Here is a 17,820-nt window from a genome sequence, read left to right on the forward strand (position 1 = left end):
TCATGAAGGTCCCCTTTCGTTGTCTTGCAATTTTCTGTTGAAGGTACTATACTTACTATTAAAGCATAAAAAAGAATGTCTGACTGTTTAGGAGGGCCGAAGTGAATAATTCTTGTCATACACTTGAAAGGCATTGCTTCAAAGTTCTTCTTGCCGTCTTAAACAATCAGTAATTTTGCATTTAGCCACAAATATAAAATGCCCTTAACGGCAATATTTGCTCATCAATAGGCAGAGCGTTCATTTTACAGATTGTCCATGGCAGATTCTTTTACACCTTTTCTTATGGAATCCTCAACCACACACAGAAGAGGGAGAGCGCATAGTGAGCCCCAGGTCCTCATTTGCAGGCCCCAGCAGCTTTCAGCATTCCGTGGCTGCCTTCTCCCAGCTGTTCTGCACAATGTCAGACCTCCGTCACTTAACAAGTTGCTGACAAACAACACGAGAGCAAAAAATTGTACTGTATATTTTGACCAAAATGATTTGAATTATCTCGAATGATTCAAAATGGTTACTGATGTAGATCATTGAGAATGTACTTTTGCGGATTAGTCCAAATCGATTGAAATGTTGAATGTTTTGAAAATTATACATACAGCCGTTCCTTGGTTGGTTCTTGTTTGATTTTTTTGTGCAGTCATGTATGCATGTCCAGCTTCCCCATTTGGGAAGAAATTTGAGAGCTGGGTTCCAGTGTGTTTTCCCTTTGCACCTCCTAGGATCGAGCAGTACTACGAAGCCATCTTGGCTCTGTGGAACCAGCTGTACATCAACATGAAGAGCCTGGTGTCTTGGCACTACTGCATGATCGACATCGAGAAAATCAAGGCCATGACTATTGCCAAGGTATGTCCTCAGGACCACGTGGGCTGCCTGGAGGAGGTGCCAGCTCCCCCTGCAGTGTGTCTTTCTACCAGGCAAACTGTCTAGCAGTACCGCTAATGCTTTTGTATCTCATCAAGAGAGCAGCTGAGCCTGCCTTGGAGGTTCTAGACTGTTCAATATAGAGTGGGAGGAATTCGCACAGGGCTGGTTGCGAGACAACCAAAATACTAATTAAAGCCAGGAGTACCCGTAGAAGAGGCATTGGTCCTGTAATATTCTGGATCCCATTCTCCTTAGATGTAATGGAAAGTTAGGTCATAAATTATTGACTGGATATCACAGAAGTGAAAGGTGCGATAGAATTCTTAGAAAAACACCCAAAGTATTAGTTCCTCTAGATCAGTGGTTTTGAATTGTGGTCTGAAGAATTCCAGGTGAGGGATCCTCCAGGAATGACAGGGATGGCAGCGAGGAGAGGGGGCTGGAATGGGTAAGTTTTTGTATCCCCCTTATTACCCCTTTTACGTTTTCAGTCAGAACAGCTTTGCTGTGATCTGCTGTACATTTGGGGCTTCTGAGTAATATTTCCTTTGAAGAATAAAGTTCTGTAGGAAAAAAAATTGACAACCCATTGCTGTGGTTCTTAGGAGCAATCTCTAACCTTCGAAGACCTTTTATATCTTAATGGGCCTATGACGAGTGTTGCCTCAAGCTCCATCTAGCACACGGTGTTTTCCAGCGAAGTCCTCTTGGTCACACTCTGGGGGCAGTCATAAACACTCCTGCCTGGTTTACTTCCAGCTGAAAACCATGCGGCAGGAAGATTACATGAAGACGATATCTGACCTGGAGTTGCATTACCAAGAGTTCATCAGGAACAGCCAAGGCTCAGAGATGTTTGGAGATGATGACAAGCGGAAAATCCAATCCCAGTTCACAGACGCCCAGAAGCACTACCAGACCCTGGTCATACAGCTCCCTGGCCACCCCCAGCACCAGACAGGTTGGTTGGGAGCACCTTTCTCCTTGTATCAACCATCCATGCGGTTCTTAGAAGAAAGTAGTTTGCACAAAACTAGTTTCAGAATCACTTTTTTGAAAGATAATATATCAAAAGTCATTTATACACTGAATTTTCAGAATTAAATCAAAGGAAGTTGCGACACTTTCATGCAGTATGGATGTTTTTTGAGGCCTAGCACCCTTCTAGCTAGGAATTCTCTGATTTTTGTGGTCCTGACATATTTTCACAGTAACCAAAACTGAAATCACTCATATTGATTCCCGCCAAGACATCAGTCATAGTAAAGTGATTGAAACCAACAGAGAAAATGACAAGCAAGAAACGTGGATGCTGATGGAGCTCCAGAAGATTCGCAGGCAGATGGAGCTGTGCGAGGGCAGAATGACTCTTAAAAACATCCTTCTGGCAGACCAAGGGTCTTCTCACCATATCACAGTGAAAATAAACGAGCTGAAGGTAGGTATCCGTTAATATTTTGCCTGGTTTCAGGTATATTTCTGTTTATCTGCAGACTAATAAAAAACCTCCTGGTTTAAATATTTATAGGCAATCAACATTAATTTTCAAGAAAACAGGATTCTGGCAGGACTGCTTTTTTGTCTCCATGCTTCCAAATTTGTGGAGTTACCAGGCTGGGGACTAAACCACCTTCGCTATTAGTTTGTGGGTTGTAGAATCAGGCTATGCTGTTTTTCCTTTGTGTGATTTAGTACTTTGTTCATTTTTAAAGTTTTCACAAATATTAATTTGGCTTTTTGCCTGAAACAACCTATGATACGGGCTAGACAGGTGGGGTTATCTTTATTTATAGACAGGAAACTGGCTTGGAGAGATTTGGTTGGTGGGGTGAGAGCTCAGAGCCATCGACAGAGCTGGGACTACAGCCCAGGTGTTCCACCTCCCAGCTCAGTGCTGTTCTCTGCTCAGCCAGGCCCGGGCACCGCGCTGGAAAGTCCCAGATGTACATTCTAAGTAAGAGGGCCACGTCTCCGTAGTGCTAATCAGGCTCCCCGAAGAAGGAACCGAAGGGTCCGGTCTGTCTCTTTCTTGAATCCTTTACATTTAGTGGACTTTCTAAGGACAAAAATGATCATAAGAATCACACAGCTAAATCAGAAGAGCTTTCCTTCTTTTTTTGACAGAGTGTGCAGCATGATTCTCAAGCAATTGCTGAAGTTCTCAACCAGCTTAAAGATATGCTAGCCAACTTTAGAGGTTCGGAAAAATATTGCTATTTACAGAATGAGGTATTTGGACTGTTTCAGAAACTGGAAAATATCAATGGCGTTACAGATGGCTACTTAAACAGGTAAACACCAATTCTAACCTCAGACATTTTGGTTTTCTCGAGCTTCATTTTGTCAGACTTCATTTGCTTTATATGCTTGGCTTCTGGAGCCTTTGCCTTCCAGCTTCTCTTCTCGCTAGAGACTTGCTTACATTATTCTGTGCTTTTGAGAGAGGGTCTTCTAGCCTAAGGTGTTAATTCCACTATTCTGAAATCTAATGCATCTTAAGGGCCAGAACTTAAAATTCTTCAGTTAATGCAAAGAAGCTGTCGGAATCCTGATAGAGAGAATAAAATTATTGCTCCTGCAGCTTATAAAATAGGCAAAATAAATTTTTATCTACTTTAATATTCTTCTTTTTGTTAATAGTGGCAAGAGCCAAATGTTCACCGTCTAATTATGTCACCAGCAATTTTATTGGCCTCTTTTGCTCTTGACAGCTTATGCACAGTAAGAGCACTACTCCAGGCGATTCTCCAAACAGAAGACATGTTAAAGGTTTACGAAGCCAGACTCACTGAAGAGGAAACTGTTTATCTGGATCTGGATAAAGTGGAAGCTTACCGCTGTGGGCTGAAGGTAACATGGACGGTTATCACAGTGGCCAAGTTTGTGGGAAACAATACAGGACTCGGTCTCCAATTATAAAGCCTCACTAAGTTTTCATGAGTGTCAAAGATTACTGGATTTCGTTGACCACACATGCTGATATCAGTCGTTATCTCTAACACTCTGTTTTCCAGAGTGTGTCCCAGGAACTATGTGAGAAAGTCATTTGTGGTGAGATCAATTTGGGGAATGCTGAGTTAAACATAGTTAAACTGGTTTCTTTACTGTAGGACTTCTTGGAACCTTTAATATGTTAATAGATATTACAATTATTCAGGAAGGGAATGGAGTGTGATATTTAGCATTTCTCAAAGTGATTTACACATTGTATTCTTTTTTAACGGGGTAGGACAAAGAACTAGATTGCTGGCACAAATATTAGGAAATGCAATCAATAAATATATTTTTCTGGATCGATTGTTATCATTTAAAAATGTAAATATTCTAAAGAGTTTTATAAACTTATTTTTCATTTGGTGACTTGTAGTGTAGCATAAAGTGGGAGACGAGATTAATTTGTACTTTTTTTCTTGTGACAGAAAATTAAAAATGACTTGAACTTGAAGAAGTCACTGTTGGCCACCATGAAGACAGAGCTGCAGAAGGCCCAGCAGATCCACTCCCAGACTTCACAGCAATATCCACTTTATGACCTGGATCTGGGCAAGTTCAGTGAAAAAGTCACACAGCTGACAGATCGCTGGCAAAGAATAGATAAACAGATAGACTACAGGTATGCCAACCTCCTTCCTCACTTTCTTCCCATTGGGTTGTTCCCAAGATAATGTCACTTGAAGTAATGACTATAAAAATCGTGGTTTTTGTTTTGTGTGTAGGTTAGGTAGAATAGGGGCTCTATTCATATAGGCAGCTTTGTTGGAAATGGAAAGAGATTACATCACGTTAGCCAAGCTTGACCCAGCCCATGCCAGGTGCCATCCAGGTTTTAGGGAAATAGCAGAAACCATTGATCAGGCTCTTTTGTGCCCTATAAACTCTTGTTATGACTACTGGAAGGGGTAGATGGTTGAGTGAATGTTCTCCAAAAGTTTATGAAAATTGTATCTTATAAAAAAGAAATGCCTTACTGCAAATGAGGGTTTAAAAAAAATCTCCTGAATCTTGCTTGTAGTTCATTTTATTAGAAGTGCTTTTTAAAAACATCTTTATTGATATGTAATTCGCATGCCATACAATTCACCCATTGAAAGTGTATAATTCAGTGGTTTTTAGTATATTCAGAATTATGTAACCATCATCACAATCTAAGTTTAGAACATTTTTGTCACTGCAAAAAAATAAACCCCATACCCACAAGCATCACTCCCCATCACCTCCCGACCCTCCAGCCCCAAGCAGCCACCAGTCTACTTTGTGTCTCTGTAGATTTGCTTATTCTGGACATTTCATGTAAATGGAATCATACAATATGTGGTCCTTTGTGACTGTTTTTTCACTTAGCATAATGTTTTCAAGGTCTGTCCATGGTGTAGCATATTTCAGTACTTCATTTCTTTTTATGACTGAATAATAGTCCATTGTATGGCTATACCACGTTTTGTTTATTCTTTCATCAATTGATGAACATTTAGGTTGTTTCAATTTTTGGCTATCATGGAAAATATTGCTACAAACATTCATTTGTAACTTTTTCTGTGGATATATATTTTCAGTTCTCTTGAGCTTATACTAGATGGAATTGCTGAGTCATATGGTCACTCTGTATTAAATACTTTGTTAATATGTTTATTATATCTGTTTTCCCCAGATTATGGGACCTGGAGAAACAAATCAAGCAACTGAATAATTATCGTGACAATTATCAGGCTTTCTGTAAGTGGCTCTATGATGCCAAACGCCGCCAGGATTCCTTAGAGTCCATGAAGTTTGGAGAGTCCAACACGGTCATGCGATTTTTGAATGAGCAGAAGGTAGGAGCCAACTTGCCGTTCCATTAGATTCCATTGGGTATAAGCTGTGTTTTCCTCTGGTTTTCACAGCAGTACCTAGGTTTGAAATGATAAATATTTAATATTACTAGTTCATTTTGTGACTGCTTAAACAATGCCCAGAGGAAAAGCAATTGAGATATTTACAAGAAATATAGTTATGAATGTAGAAATAATGTAATATCATAGTAAAGTATCTTCATAAATTGAGATGATAGGACCAGAAAAGAGTGCTGACTAGAGGATAAGCTCTTAGATAATAAGAACTTGAAGATCTTCCTTCTCTCTTCTGAATAGAAAACATACCCATCTCCTAAGGTTTAACTGTGAGAGTATGAGGTCAGTGCATATAGTAATAAACTGAGGGGAAAAAAGAAATAACAGTGGTTAAAGAGTGAAGTAACACTTATTTAAAAATATTTATACAAGTTAACATTTGTAAGTATTTTATTTTTTGTATAGAACTTGCACAATGAAATATGTGGCAAACGAGACAAATCAGAAGAAGTACAAAAGATTGCAGAACTTTGTGCAAATTCAATTAAGGTATGTTGAGTTTCACAAAGAATGTTGGTGTTTCATCAAGAATAACATTAATTGCATTATTTTCTGATTCACTTTAAAGATTATAAGTTTCTTGAGGATAGCGCTTATGGCTTTTATGTGTTCTCTGCTAAACAAACCTTAAAAGTTTGTTATCCATGAACAATTCATTATGCATTGGCAATATCTGTGGGACTGGCCTCGTCTTCATTCTTTAGACTGGTGGTATGTGCAAAAATCTCCATTTAGCATATAAAGATGTACTGCTTAGTTTAATAATATAATATTAGCTGCTTGGACACTAGCAGCACATGACTGCCTTTGGAGTTGGTCATTAGAAATACAGCTTGATGATTTTTTTTTTTTGTGAGGAAGATCAGCCCTGAGCTAACATCCATGCTAATCCTCCTCTTTTTGCTGAGGAAGACTGGCCCTGGGCTAACATCTTCCTCCACTTTATGTGGGACACTGCCACAGCATGGCCTGACAAGCGGTGTGGTGGTACACACTCAGGATCCTAACCTGGGCCGCCAGTAGTGGGGCGCACACACTTAACCACTACGCCACGGGGCCTGCCCCAGCTTGATGATTTAAAATTGTGGAGTTGTAGCTATCAGTGACAACTTTTAAGTCTGTTAAGTATGTTTTTCTTAAATTTTATTATTCTGCAGGATTATGAACTCCAGCTGGCGTCATACACCTCAGGACTGGAAACTCTGCTGAACATACCTATCAAGAGAACCATGGTTCAGTCTCCTTCTGGGGTGATTCTGCAAGAGGTATGGACGTCATTACATACCTCCTAGAGCCTGCCCCTCCTTCTGCCTCTTCTGTTTTCCCTGTCCCCTTTCTGTCTTCCCTACAGTCCCTGAATTCATCCCTTCTTATAGGGTGTCCACTCAAAAAGTTTTAATAGCATGTTTTGCTCCATCTAGTGTGAGTCATCCATATATGATGCATTTAGGAAATGATCAGTGGAAGTTAGGATCTGTGGTTTATGTATTAGAGTCTGCAGAAACTGGGCTTAAATTCTGGGTTTAGTGAGGGAGACTTTTAAAAAGTAGAAAATATCTAGTAGATTTCTAAAAGACAACTTCTTCCGAAAGATGTCAGAGAGCATCACCTGTCAGATGGTTTAGGGGAAGCAGTCTGTACTGATGAGGGTGGAATACAAGGTTTTTAGTCCTTTGTTTCGCTGTACTTCTAGATTTTGGAATAAGCATACATGAAAGGGAATTCACTCCTTAAATTATAAATTCACTATTTCATTGTCTTAGAAAACAAAATTGGTCAACTTGCATAGGACTATTTTTTTAATGCAGTATCTTTTATTTTTCTTTCACACGTTTTCTCCAAGGCTGCAGATATACATGCTCGGTACATAGAACTACTTACAAGGTCTGGAGACTATTACAGATTCTTAAGTGAGATGCTGAAGAGTTTGGAAGATCTGAAGGTAATTTACGTACTTTTTTCCTTGGAGCATCAAAAAATAGAATAGAACCTTATTATTACTGCCTCATTATAACATAGATTTGGACATACTGATAAAACAATATTTCCTTTAAACAGTATAATATAGTTTATTCATAAGTCTGGGGTCAGTCCCATGCTCCAATACACTGCTCGAAATGAACTTAGGTAATATTTGCAACATTATAGCTATTTTGCCTTGCCCAAACCAGTAATTTCATTTAATGTTTGGTCAAGGAATTTGCTTGCTTTCTTTTTGTTACATTAAGGATAAGAACATCCTGGACTAGCTGGATTTGAATTTTTAATGTTGAAAGGTTAATTAAAACCCCTCATTTCTAATAACTTCAATTGACTTTATATGAGAGATATATGAGAATATGAGAATATATGAAAAATGAGAATGCATATTAGGAGAGAAAAAGTAGGGCTTCTTTCTTGTGATGTGAGATGTTTTTCTTTCAACATAATTTCTGATTTCACTTCCACAGCTGAAAAATACCAAGATCGAAGTTTTGGAAGAAGAGCTCAGACTTGCCCGAGATGCCAACTCTGAAAACTGCAATAAGAACAAATTCCTGGATCAGAACCTGCAGAAATACCAGGCGGAGTGTTCCCAGTTCAAAGCAAAGCTTGTGAGCCTGGAGGAGCTGAAGAGACAAGCTGAGCTGGATGGAAAGGCCGCTAAACAGAATCTAGACAAGTGCTATGGCCAAATAAAAGAGCTCAACGAGAAGATCACCAGACTGGCGTATGAGATTGAAGACGAAAAGAGAAGAAGAAAGACCGTGGAAGACAGATTTGACCAACAGAAGAATGACTATGACCAACTGCAGAAAGCAAGGCAAAGTGAAAAGGAGAGCCTTGGTTGGCAAAAAATAGAGTCCGAGAAAGCCATCAAGGAGAAGGAGTACGAGATAGAAAGGTTGAGGGTTCTTCTGCAGGAGGAGGGCGCCCGGAAGAGAGAATATGAGAATGAGCTGGCAAAGGTAAGAAACCACTATAATGAGGAGATGAGTAATCTAAGGAACAAGTATGAAACAGAGATTAACATTACGAAGACCACCATCAAGGAGATATCCATGCAGAAAGAGGATGATTCCAAAAACCTTAGAAACCAGCTTGATAGACTCTCAAGGGAAAATCGAGATCTGAAGGATGAAATTGTCAGGCTAAATGACAGCATACTGCAGACCACTGAGCAGCGAAGGCGGGCTGAAGAAGACGCCCTGCAGCAAAAAGCCTGTGGCTCTGAGATGATGCAAAAGAAGCAGCATCTGGAGATAGAGCTTAAGCAGGTCATCCAGCAGCGCTCGGAGGACAATGCAAGACATAAGCAGTCCCTGGAGGAGGCTGCAAAGACCATTCAGGACAAAAATAAGGAGATTGAAAGACTCAAAGCTGAGTTTCAGGAGGAGGCCAAGCGCCGCTGGGAATATGAAAATGAACTGGCTAAGGTAAGAAACAATTATGATGAGGAAATCATTAGCTTAAAAAACCAGTTCGAGACGGAGATCAACATCACCAAGACAACCATCCACCAGCTCACTATGCAGAAGGAAGAGGACACCAGTGGCTACCGAGCCCAGATAGACAACCTCACCAGAGAAAACAGGAGCCTATCTGAAGAGATAAAGAGGCTGCAGAACACTTTAGCCCAGACCACAGAGAGTCTCAGGAGGGTCGAAGAAAACGTCCAACAGCAAAAGGCCACTGGCTCTGAGATGTCTCAGAGAAAACAGCAGCTGGAGATCGAGCTGAGACAGGTCACGCAGATGCGAACAGAAGAGAGCATGAGATATAAGCAGTCTCTTGATGATGCTGCCAAGACAATCCAGGATAAAAACAAGGAGATAGACAGGTTAAAACAACTGATAGAAACAGAAACAAAAGAACGGAAATGCCTGGAAGATGAAAATGCTAAATTACAAAGGACCCAGTATGATTTGCAGAAAGCAAATAATAGTGCAACAGAGACGATAAGTAAATTGAAGGTTCAGGAGCAAGAACTAACGCGCCTGAGAATCGACTACGAAAGGATTTCCCAGGAGAGGACTGTGAAGGACCAGGATATCACAAGATTCCAGAGTTCTCTGAAAGAGTTGCAGTTGCAGAAGCAGAAAGCGGAAGAGGAGCTGAACCGGCTGAAGAGGACGGCCTCAGAAGACTCCTCCAAGAGGAAGAAGCTGGAGGAGGAGCTGGAAGGCATGAGGAGGTCTTTGAAGGAGCAAGCGATAAGAATCACCAGCCTGACCCAGCAGCTGGAGCAGGCGTCCATCGTTAAGAAAAAGAGCGAGGACGACCTCCGGCAGCAGAGGGACGTGTTGGATGGCCACCTGAGGGAGAAGCAGAGGACCCAGGAGGAACTGAGAAGGCTCTCCTTGGAGGTCGAGGCCCTGAGGCGGCAGTTGCTGCAGGAACAAGAAAATGCCAAACAGGCTCACTTGAGGAATGAGCATTTCCAGAAGGCGATAGAAGATAAAAGCAGAAGCTTAAATGAAAGCAAAATAGAAATCGAGAGGCTGCAGTCTCTCACAGAGAGCCTGACCAAGGAGCACTTGATGTTGGAGGAGGAACTACGGAACCTGAGGCTGGAATATGATGACCTCAGAAGGGGCCGAAGTGAGGCAGACAATGAAAAAAACGCAACCATTTCTGAACTAAGGAGCCAACTGCAGATCAGCAACAACCGGACCCTGGAGCTGCAGGGGCTGATTAATGATTTACAGAGAGAGAGGGAAAATTTGAGACAGGAAATTGAGAAATTCCAAAAGCAGGCTTTAGAGGTATTCGCAAATATTTGATCACAGCTTCACTGTCTCTCAAATAATTGACTCCATTGTCATCTAATCTGAACTGTGCTCTTGCTACTGGGACAGATGCTAACAGAAAGTCTAATTTTTCTTTTTATTGCTGTACTACCATCTGTCATAATCCAGACAACTGCTTTAAAATAATTTCAGTGCTGTTTGCCCGTCTATTCTATCACTGCATCAGATACCAATCTGTGTAACCTGCTTTGAGAACTTTAGTCTGACATTGGAGATCACTTCCTCTGAATGTTCCACTCTATTTTCTAGACAGTAGCTCTTACTTAGTGAGCTCTGATCTACATTTGTAATTAAAATTTTCCTAAATAAAAACCATATGAGAGGGGTTTTCTATGAAATTTTTAAGTTACTTTTTCTTTCTTGCTTGCATGATTTTTCTGCATTCATTATTTCATTCTCTTTTGATCTTGGTCCTAATGTGTTTCTTTTTGTTTGGCTTTTCTTCTTTTAACCCCTAATTTACAAGTAACTTCTTTAACTTCTAATACATTTGACTTCTATAGACAATATTTGTGTGGGGTGCGTATATATCTGTAGATTTACATTGCTTTATTAAACACAGTAGTATAGCTGTCACAGGTAAGATTTAGGTATAGCAAGTGTGATAACCTGGAACAAAACTCCGCATAGTTTTTCAAATCGTAATTACTATTAAGAATGAGACAGGTCTACAAATTCTCCTATTTCCTTCTATAGAAAAAAAATAGTAAGTATGAAGCCATTCATCAAAATGGCAACATGTATCTAGAATTTTTTTCATAAATTTGTAAGATAAAATAACATTGTATCCAGGGAAAACAGAGAAAGAGCAAATGAGTAAACAAATGTAAAAAAATGTAGGAAAAGGGGTTAAATTATGATAGTCATATGATATGATCAAAACATTATTTTTTCCCATTTCTTTCTTTTTACATTCTAGGCATCTAATAGGATTCAGGAATCAAAGAATCAGTGCACTCAGGTGGTGCAGGAAAGAGAGACCCTTCTGATGAAAATTAAAGTTCTCGAGCAAGACAAGGCCAGGCTGCAGAGGCTGGAGGATGAGCTGAATCGCGCTAAGGTGACTCTAGAGGCAGAAAGTAGGGTGAAACAGCGCCTCGAGAGTGAGAAACAGCAAATCCAGAATGATCTGAATCAGTGGAAAACTCAATATTCCCGCAAGGAAGAGGCCATCAGGAAGATAGAATCGGAAAGAGAAAAGAGCGAGAGAGAGAAGAACAGCCTTAGGAGTGAGATTGAAAGACTCCAAGCGGAGATCAAGAGGATTGAAGAGAGGTGCAGGCGGAAGTTGGAGGATTCCACTAGGGAGACACAGTCACAGTTGGAAACAGAACGCTTCCGACTTCAGAGGGAAATCGACAAACTCAAACAGCGCCCATGTGGGTCCCATCGGGAGACCCAGACCGAGTGCGAATGGACTGTTGATGCCTCAAAGCTGGTGTTCGATGGACTGAGGAAGAAGGTGACGGCAATGCAGCTCTACGAGTGCCAGCTGATTGACAAAATAACCCTGGACAAACTGTTGAAGGGGAAGAAGTCAGTGGAAGAAGTTGCTTCTGAAATCCAGCCTTTCCTTCGGGGTGCAGGAGCTATCGCGGGAGCTTCTGCTTCTCTTAAGGAAAAATACTCTTTGGTAGAGGCCAAGAGGAAGAAATTAATCACCCCAGAATCCACAGTCATGCTTCTGGAGGCGCAGGCAGCTACAGGCGGTGTAATTGATCCCCATAGGAATGAGAAGCTAACTGTTGACAGTGCAATAGCTCGAGACCTCATCGACTTTGATGACCGTCAACAGATATATACAGCAGAAAAAGCTATCACTGGTTTTGATGATCCATTTTCAGGCAAGACAGTATCTGTTTCGGAAGCCATCAAGAAAAATTTGATTGACAGAGAAACTGGAATGCGCCTGCTGGAAGCCCAGATTGCTTCAGGGGGTATAGTGGACCCCGTGAATAGTGTCTTTTTGCCAAAAGATGTAGCCTTGGCCCGTGGGCTGATTGATAGAGATTTGTATCGTTCCTTGAACAATCCTCGAGATAGTCAGAAAAACTTTGTGGATCCGGTAACCAAAAAGAAGGTCAGTTACATGCAGCTGAGGGAGCGGTGCAGAATCGAACCACACACTGGTCTGCTCTTGCTGTCGGTACAGAAGAGAAGTATGTCCTTCCAAGGAATCAGACAACCTGTGACCATCTCTGAGCTAGTAGATTCTGGTATATTGAGACCATCCACTGTACATGAACTGGAATCAGGTCAGATTTCTTATGATGAGGTTGGTGAGAGAATTAAGGACTTCCTTCAGGGGTCAAGCTGCATAGCAGGCATATACAATGAGACCACAAAACAGAAGCTTGGCATTTATGAGGCCATGAAAATTGGCTTGGTCCGACCTGGTACTGCTCTGGAGTTGCTAGAAGCCCAAGCAGCTACTGGCTTTATAGTGGATCCTGTTAGCAACTTGAGGTTACCGGTGGAAGAAGCCTACAAAAGAGGTCTGGTGGGTATTGAGTTCAAAGAGAAGCTCCTGTCTGCGGAACGAGCTGTCACCGGGTATAATGATCCTGAAACAGGAAACATCATCTCTTTGTTCCAAGCCATGAACAAGGAACTCATTGAAAAGGGCCATGGCATTCGCCTGTTAGAAGCACAGATTGCAACTGGTGGGATCATTGACCCAAAGGAGAGCCATCGTTTACCAGTTGACATAGCATACAAGAGGGGCTACTTTAATGAGGAGCTCAATGAGATTCTCTCAGATCCAAGTGATGATACAAAAGGATTTTTTGACCCAAACACTGAAGAAAATCTTACTTATTTGCAACTAAAGGAAAGATGCATTAAGGATGAGAAAACAGGGCTCTGTCTTCTGCCCCTGAAAGAAAAGAAGAAACAGGTGCAGACATCACAAAAGAATACCCTCAGGAAGCGTAGAGTGGTCATAGTTGATCCAGAAACCAACAAGGAGATGTCTGTTCAGGAGGCCTACAAGAAGGGCCTTATAGATTATGAAACCTTCAAGGAACTGTGTGAGCAGGAGTGTGAGTGGGAAGAAATAACCATCACTGGATCCGATGGCTCCACCAGGGTGGTCCTGGTAGATAGGAAGACAGGCAGTCAGTATGATATTCAAGATGCTATTGACAAGGGCCTCATTGACAGGAAGTTCTTTGATCAGTACCGATCCGGCAGTCTCAGCCTCACTCAGTTTGCTGATATGATCTCCTTGAAAAATGGTGTCGGCAACAGCAGTGGCATAGGGGGTAGTGTCAGTGATGATGTTTTTAGCAGCTCCCGACATGAGTCAGTAAGTAAGATTTCTACCATATCAAGCATCAGGAATTTAACCATCAGGAGCAGCTCTCTGTCTGACCCCCTGGAAGAATGGAGCCCTATTGCAGCCATCTTTGACACAGAAAACCTGGAGAAAATCTCAATTGCAGAAGGCATAGAGCGGGGCATTGTCGATAGCATCACTGGTCAGAGGCTTCTGGAGGCTCAGGCCTGCACAGGTGGCATCATCCACCCCACAACCGGGCAAAAGCTGTCGCTTCAGGATGCGGTCTCCCAGGGCCTGATTGACCAAGATATGGCCACCAGGCTGAAGCCTGCTCAGAAAGCCTTCATTGGCTTTGAGGGTGTGAAGGGAAAGAAGAAGATGTCAGCAGCAGAAGCAGTGAAAGAAAAATGGCTCCCCTATGAGGCAGGTCAGCGCTTCCTGGAGTTCCAGTACCTCACGGGAGGCCTTGTTGACCCGGAAGTGCATGGGAGGATAAGCACAGAAGAAGCCATCAGAAAGGGGTTCATCGACGGCCGAGCAGCTCAGAGGCTGCAAGACACCAGCAGCTATGCCAAAATCCTGACCTGCCCCAAAACCAAATTAAAAATATCCTACAAGGATGCCATAAATCGCTCCATGGTGGAAGACGTCACTGGCCTACGCCTTCTGGAGGCTGCCTCTGTTTCGTCCAAGGGCTTGCCTAGCCCCTATAACGTGTCTTCTGCCCCAGGCTCCCGCTCTGGCTCCCGCTCTGGATCTCGATCCGGCTCTCGCTCTGGTTCCCGAAGTGGGTCCCGGAGAGGAAGCTTTGATGCAACAGGGAATTCTTCCTACTCTTATTCCTACTCCTTTAGCACTAGCTCTACTGGGCACTAGTAGTCAGTTGGAAATGGTCGGTATACCTTGGTTTCATTTATATGAATTTTCACTCTACTACATAATAAAAAAAGAAAACCTAGTGCTTGCAGTATAGTGATAGAACTTTCTGTGCTTAAAAAAACATAGTCATGGTTGAAATCAAATAGTTAAGGCTGTTCTGGCTTTTTATCTTCTTAGCTCACCTTAGTAACACACTGGATGTAGTGTGTATGACGTGGTAATCAGTTGTAAGGATAGCAAAAATTGAATTTAGAATGCGTTTCTTCCGTGTTTAGATTTTTGATCGATTCGTCTTGACCATCTTTCGGCGTATAAATCAGATTCATATTCTTTGGAGATAAAAATTAAATTGATCATTGATATTTTAGTCATCTTTTCTGTTTCTTGTCTAAATACTTCCATTTTCTGTATTAGGATAAAATTACCCACCCCAAACCCAAGCATTTTGGAATGAGTCTCCTTTAGTTTTAGATTGTGGATTGTATAACCCGTATACTCTTAATGCACCTGTTTGGTTTGGTATGAATTTGACTGTTATGTGCATGATAGCAGCAATCTTGCCTTTTCTTGGGTCAAAGTTTTCTGTTTATTTTGCTTGTCATTTTCTGTGTACTTGAAAAAGGTGTCTTTATGAAGTTTGGCAATAAACTTTTAGACTTTTGAAGTTTTTGCGTTTTGATTTAATAGTATGTTTATACACACAAGGGCATTTAGCAGCAGCTTTTGCTTACTGTAAAATACGTCTAAAACCATCTATTTACTAAATACCTATTAAGAAAGACCATTGAAAAACTACTTTAGTTCCAAATTCTTGTTAGAAGTTGGTCTTTTGAAGTAAGTTTTTTCAATATTTCTGTACCAGGCAGAGTCCTTGGAAAGAAGCTTGTGTAAAGAGGCCAGGCCAGAGGTCAATACTCAGTTCTAGTTTATTCTCGACAGTGAGTACCCAGTAGCATGGGCAAAAGTCACCATCATGCCATTTAGAAAACATGAAGTGGCTAAGATTCCATTTTGGGTATCCTCAAAATACATGATGTTTCATTTTGTTCCCTAAGAGGAAAGAATTGTCCTTGAGTCTATGAAAGTGATTCCTGAAGAGTTCTTGGCTCTCTGTTGAAGGGTAATGAGATGTAAGCTTATTCTTTGGGTTAAAGAGAAACTTTTGAAATTCAGACATTTGTCATTAAATTAACATGACTTTCCTGAATATCAATTATGTCTAGTATTGGGCTAATACTAGTAGCCCCCTTGACTTCAAGGCATTTGCAGTCTGGATGGGGACAGAAGACACACACAAAGCAATCAGTGGGACAACTTTCATAAATCAGCAGTATATATTAATATAATCAAATAGTACAGATAGGAAATAGGAAAACAAATGAAATGCTAATTGTGTGGAACAAAAAAGATCATACTGAAGAGAATACTTAAATTATTGGGGGCTTTTGGTACTTAGGGTGAAAACAGCACTCATTTCTTCCCTAACTTACCTCTCCTTTTCTTCCCCTTGCCACCTTCCCAATCTGGAGGACTTGTAATTAATTTCATTCACTAAATATTGAGTTCTTTTGTGTGCCATGCATTGTGCCAGAAGCTATGGATCCCATAGTAGAAATACATGGTACAAAAATAGCCCTTGTAATATAAAAAGAAGAAAAAAAATATGTGGTAAATAGTGAGTTGGGGGGAATGAAGGAGGATCCTCTGCTGGAGCTGGTAGGCTGTATCAGCTTATGGAGGCTGCCATAACAAGTACCATGGGCTGGGGGGCTTAAATAAGTTTATCTTATAGTTTTGGAGGTTAGAAGTCCAAGATCAAGGTGCCCTCAGGATTGGTTTCTGGTGAGAGGTCTTCCTGGCTAGCGGGCAGTGAGGGGCAGTGAGGGAGCTCTGGTGTCTCTTCCTCGACGAGGACACTAGTCTTATTGCATTGGGGCCCTACCGCTATGACCTCATTAAACCTTTAATTACCTCTGTAAAGGCCCTATCTCCAAATACAGCCACAATTGGGGGTTAGGGCTTCACCACAGGAATTTGGGTGTGGGGGGCCACAATTCAGCCCATAATAGGGGCCTAACCTAGAACAGGGGTCAGGAGACCTCTTTAGGAAAAGGATGATTAAACAGAGATTAACAAGCATCAATGTAAAGGAGTTCCTCAGATTGAAACTAGGGCCCCTCCAAGCTGCTGCCAAAGTCATTAAGCTCAGGTGAGATAGGACTGAGTCCTGAAGAGAGGACACACTTGACCTGGGCTAAGTTTTGATTTGGTTCACATATACAGTGCATCCTCAGAAAAGGAAATATGTAACTTTTCAATGACAGTCATCACTTCACATCCAGAAGTAGTCTCACATTTTCCAGGATGCTTGGCTCACTACGTAAGTGCAAATAAAAAGTAACAATGCTGTGGGCAGAATATGAATAAACTAATTACCACACATCCAGTTGCAACTACTGGCCTATTTCTGTATTTTATGGTACTACCTTTTTATACTCATTATCACCCCTTCCTTTTTTTTTTTTCTTTTGGTGAGGAAGATTGTCCCTGAGCTAACATCCATGCCAACCTTCCTCTTTTTTTTTCGGATATGGGATGCCGCCACACCATGGCTTGACAAGTGTTATGTAGGTCTGTGCCTGAAATCCGAACCCAAGAACTCTGGGCTCCTGAAGCGCATCGCGTGAGCTTAACCGCTATGCCACTGGGCCGTCCCCATCCCACCTTTTTTTTTAAGTGAGAGAACTGTGCTATTTGCCTTTGGAAATAGTTGTTTACAAAAATTTCCTGCACGGTTTCTTCATCTGGTGGAAACAAATGCAAAGGTAAAGCAAAGATTTGGCATCAGGCTTGAAAGAAATAAAAATAAAAAATAGTATAAGAGGGATTAGATTAAGGTCTTGGGTAGGAGATGTACAAAGTAAACGGGTTAATCAAAGGAAGGAAGTGCTCAAGAACCAGTGGGGATGTGTCAAAGAGAAACGGGGTGGTTTAAAGTGGCTTCCACTGGTCAAATTTGGGACAATTTGAGCATTAACAAGAATTATGGTAATAGAGTATGTAATAATGAATTTAAAGATTTTATTTATTTATTTTTTCCCCCCAAAGCCCCAGT

General features: G+C 41.3%; 1 protein-coding gene across 2 annotated transcripts in view; it reads left to right on the top strand.

Annotated features, from left to right (window-relative positions):
* The window catches only part of DSP (desmoplakin), a 42,062-nt gene extending 26,693 nt beyond the window's left edge, over positions 1–15,369 (top strand). Inside the window, exons 13-24 of one of the 2 annotated variants that reach the window (XM_004432138.3) lie at positions 723–849; positions 1,630–1,831; positions 2,082–2,308; positions 2,995–3,161; positions 3,582–3,720; positions 4,290–4,483; positions 5,519–5,681; positions 6,162–6,245; positions 6,914–7,021; positions 7,600–7,698; positions 8,207–10,501; positions 11,466–15,369. In XM_004432138.3, the coding sequence (XP_004432195.1) occupies positions 723–849; positions 1,630–1,831; positions 2,082–2,308; positions 2,995–3,161; positions 3,582–3,720; positions 4,290–4,483; positions 5,519–5,681; positions 6,162–6,245; positions 6,914–7,021; positions 7,600–7,698; positions 8,207–10,501; positions 11,466–14,702 (7,042 nt within the window). In that variant the 3' untranslated portion in view covers positions 14,703–15,369. The remainder of the gene's footprint in view (positions 1–722; positions 850–1,629; positions 1,832–2,081; positions 2,309–2,994; positions 3,162–3,581; positions 3,721–4,289; positions 4,484–5,518; positions 5,682–6,161; positions 6,246–6,913; positions 7,022–7,599; positions 7,699–8,206; positions 10,502–11,465) is intronic. The other variant, XM_004432139.3, reaches the window with a different exon arrangement.
* The last annotated feature ends 2,451 nt before the right edge of the window (positions 15,370–17,820 follow it).

This window comes from Ceratotherium simum, chromosome 13 (genome assembly GCF_057802395.1).
Source record: "Ceratotherium simum simum isolate JZ-2026a chromosome 13, ASM5780239v1, whole genome shotgun sequence".
NCBI classification, from domain to species: Eukaryota; Metazoa; Chordata; class Mammalia; order Perissodactyla; family Rhinocerotidae; genus Ceratotherium; species Ceratotherium simum.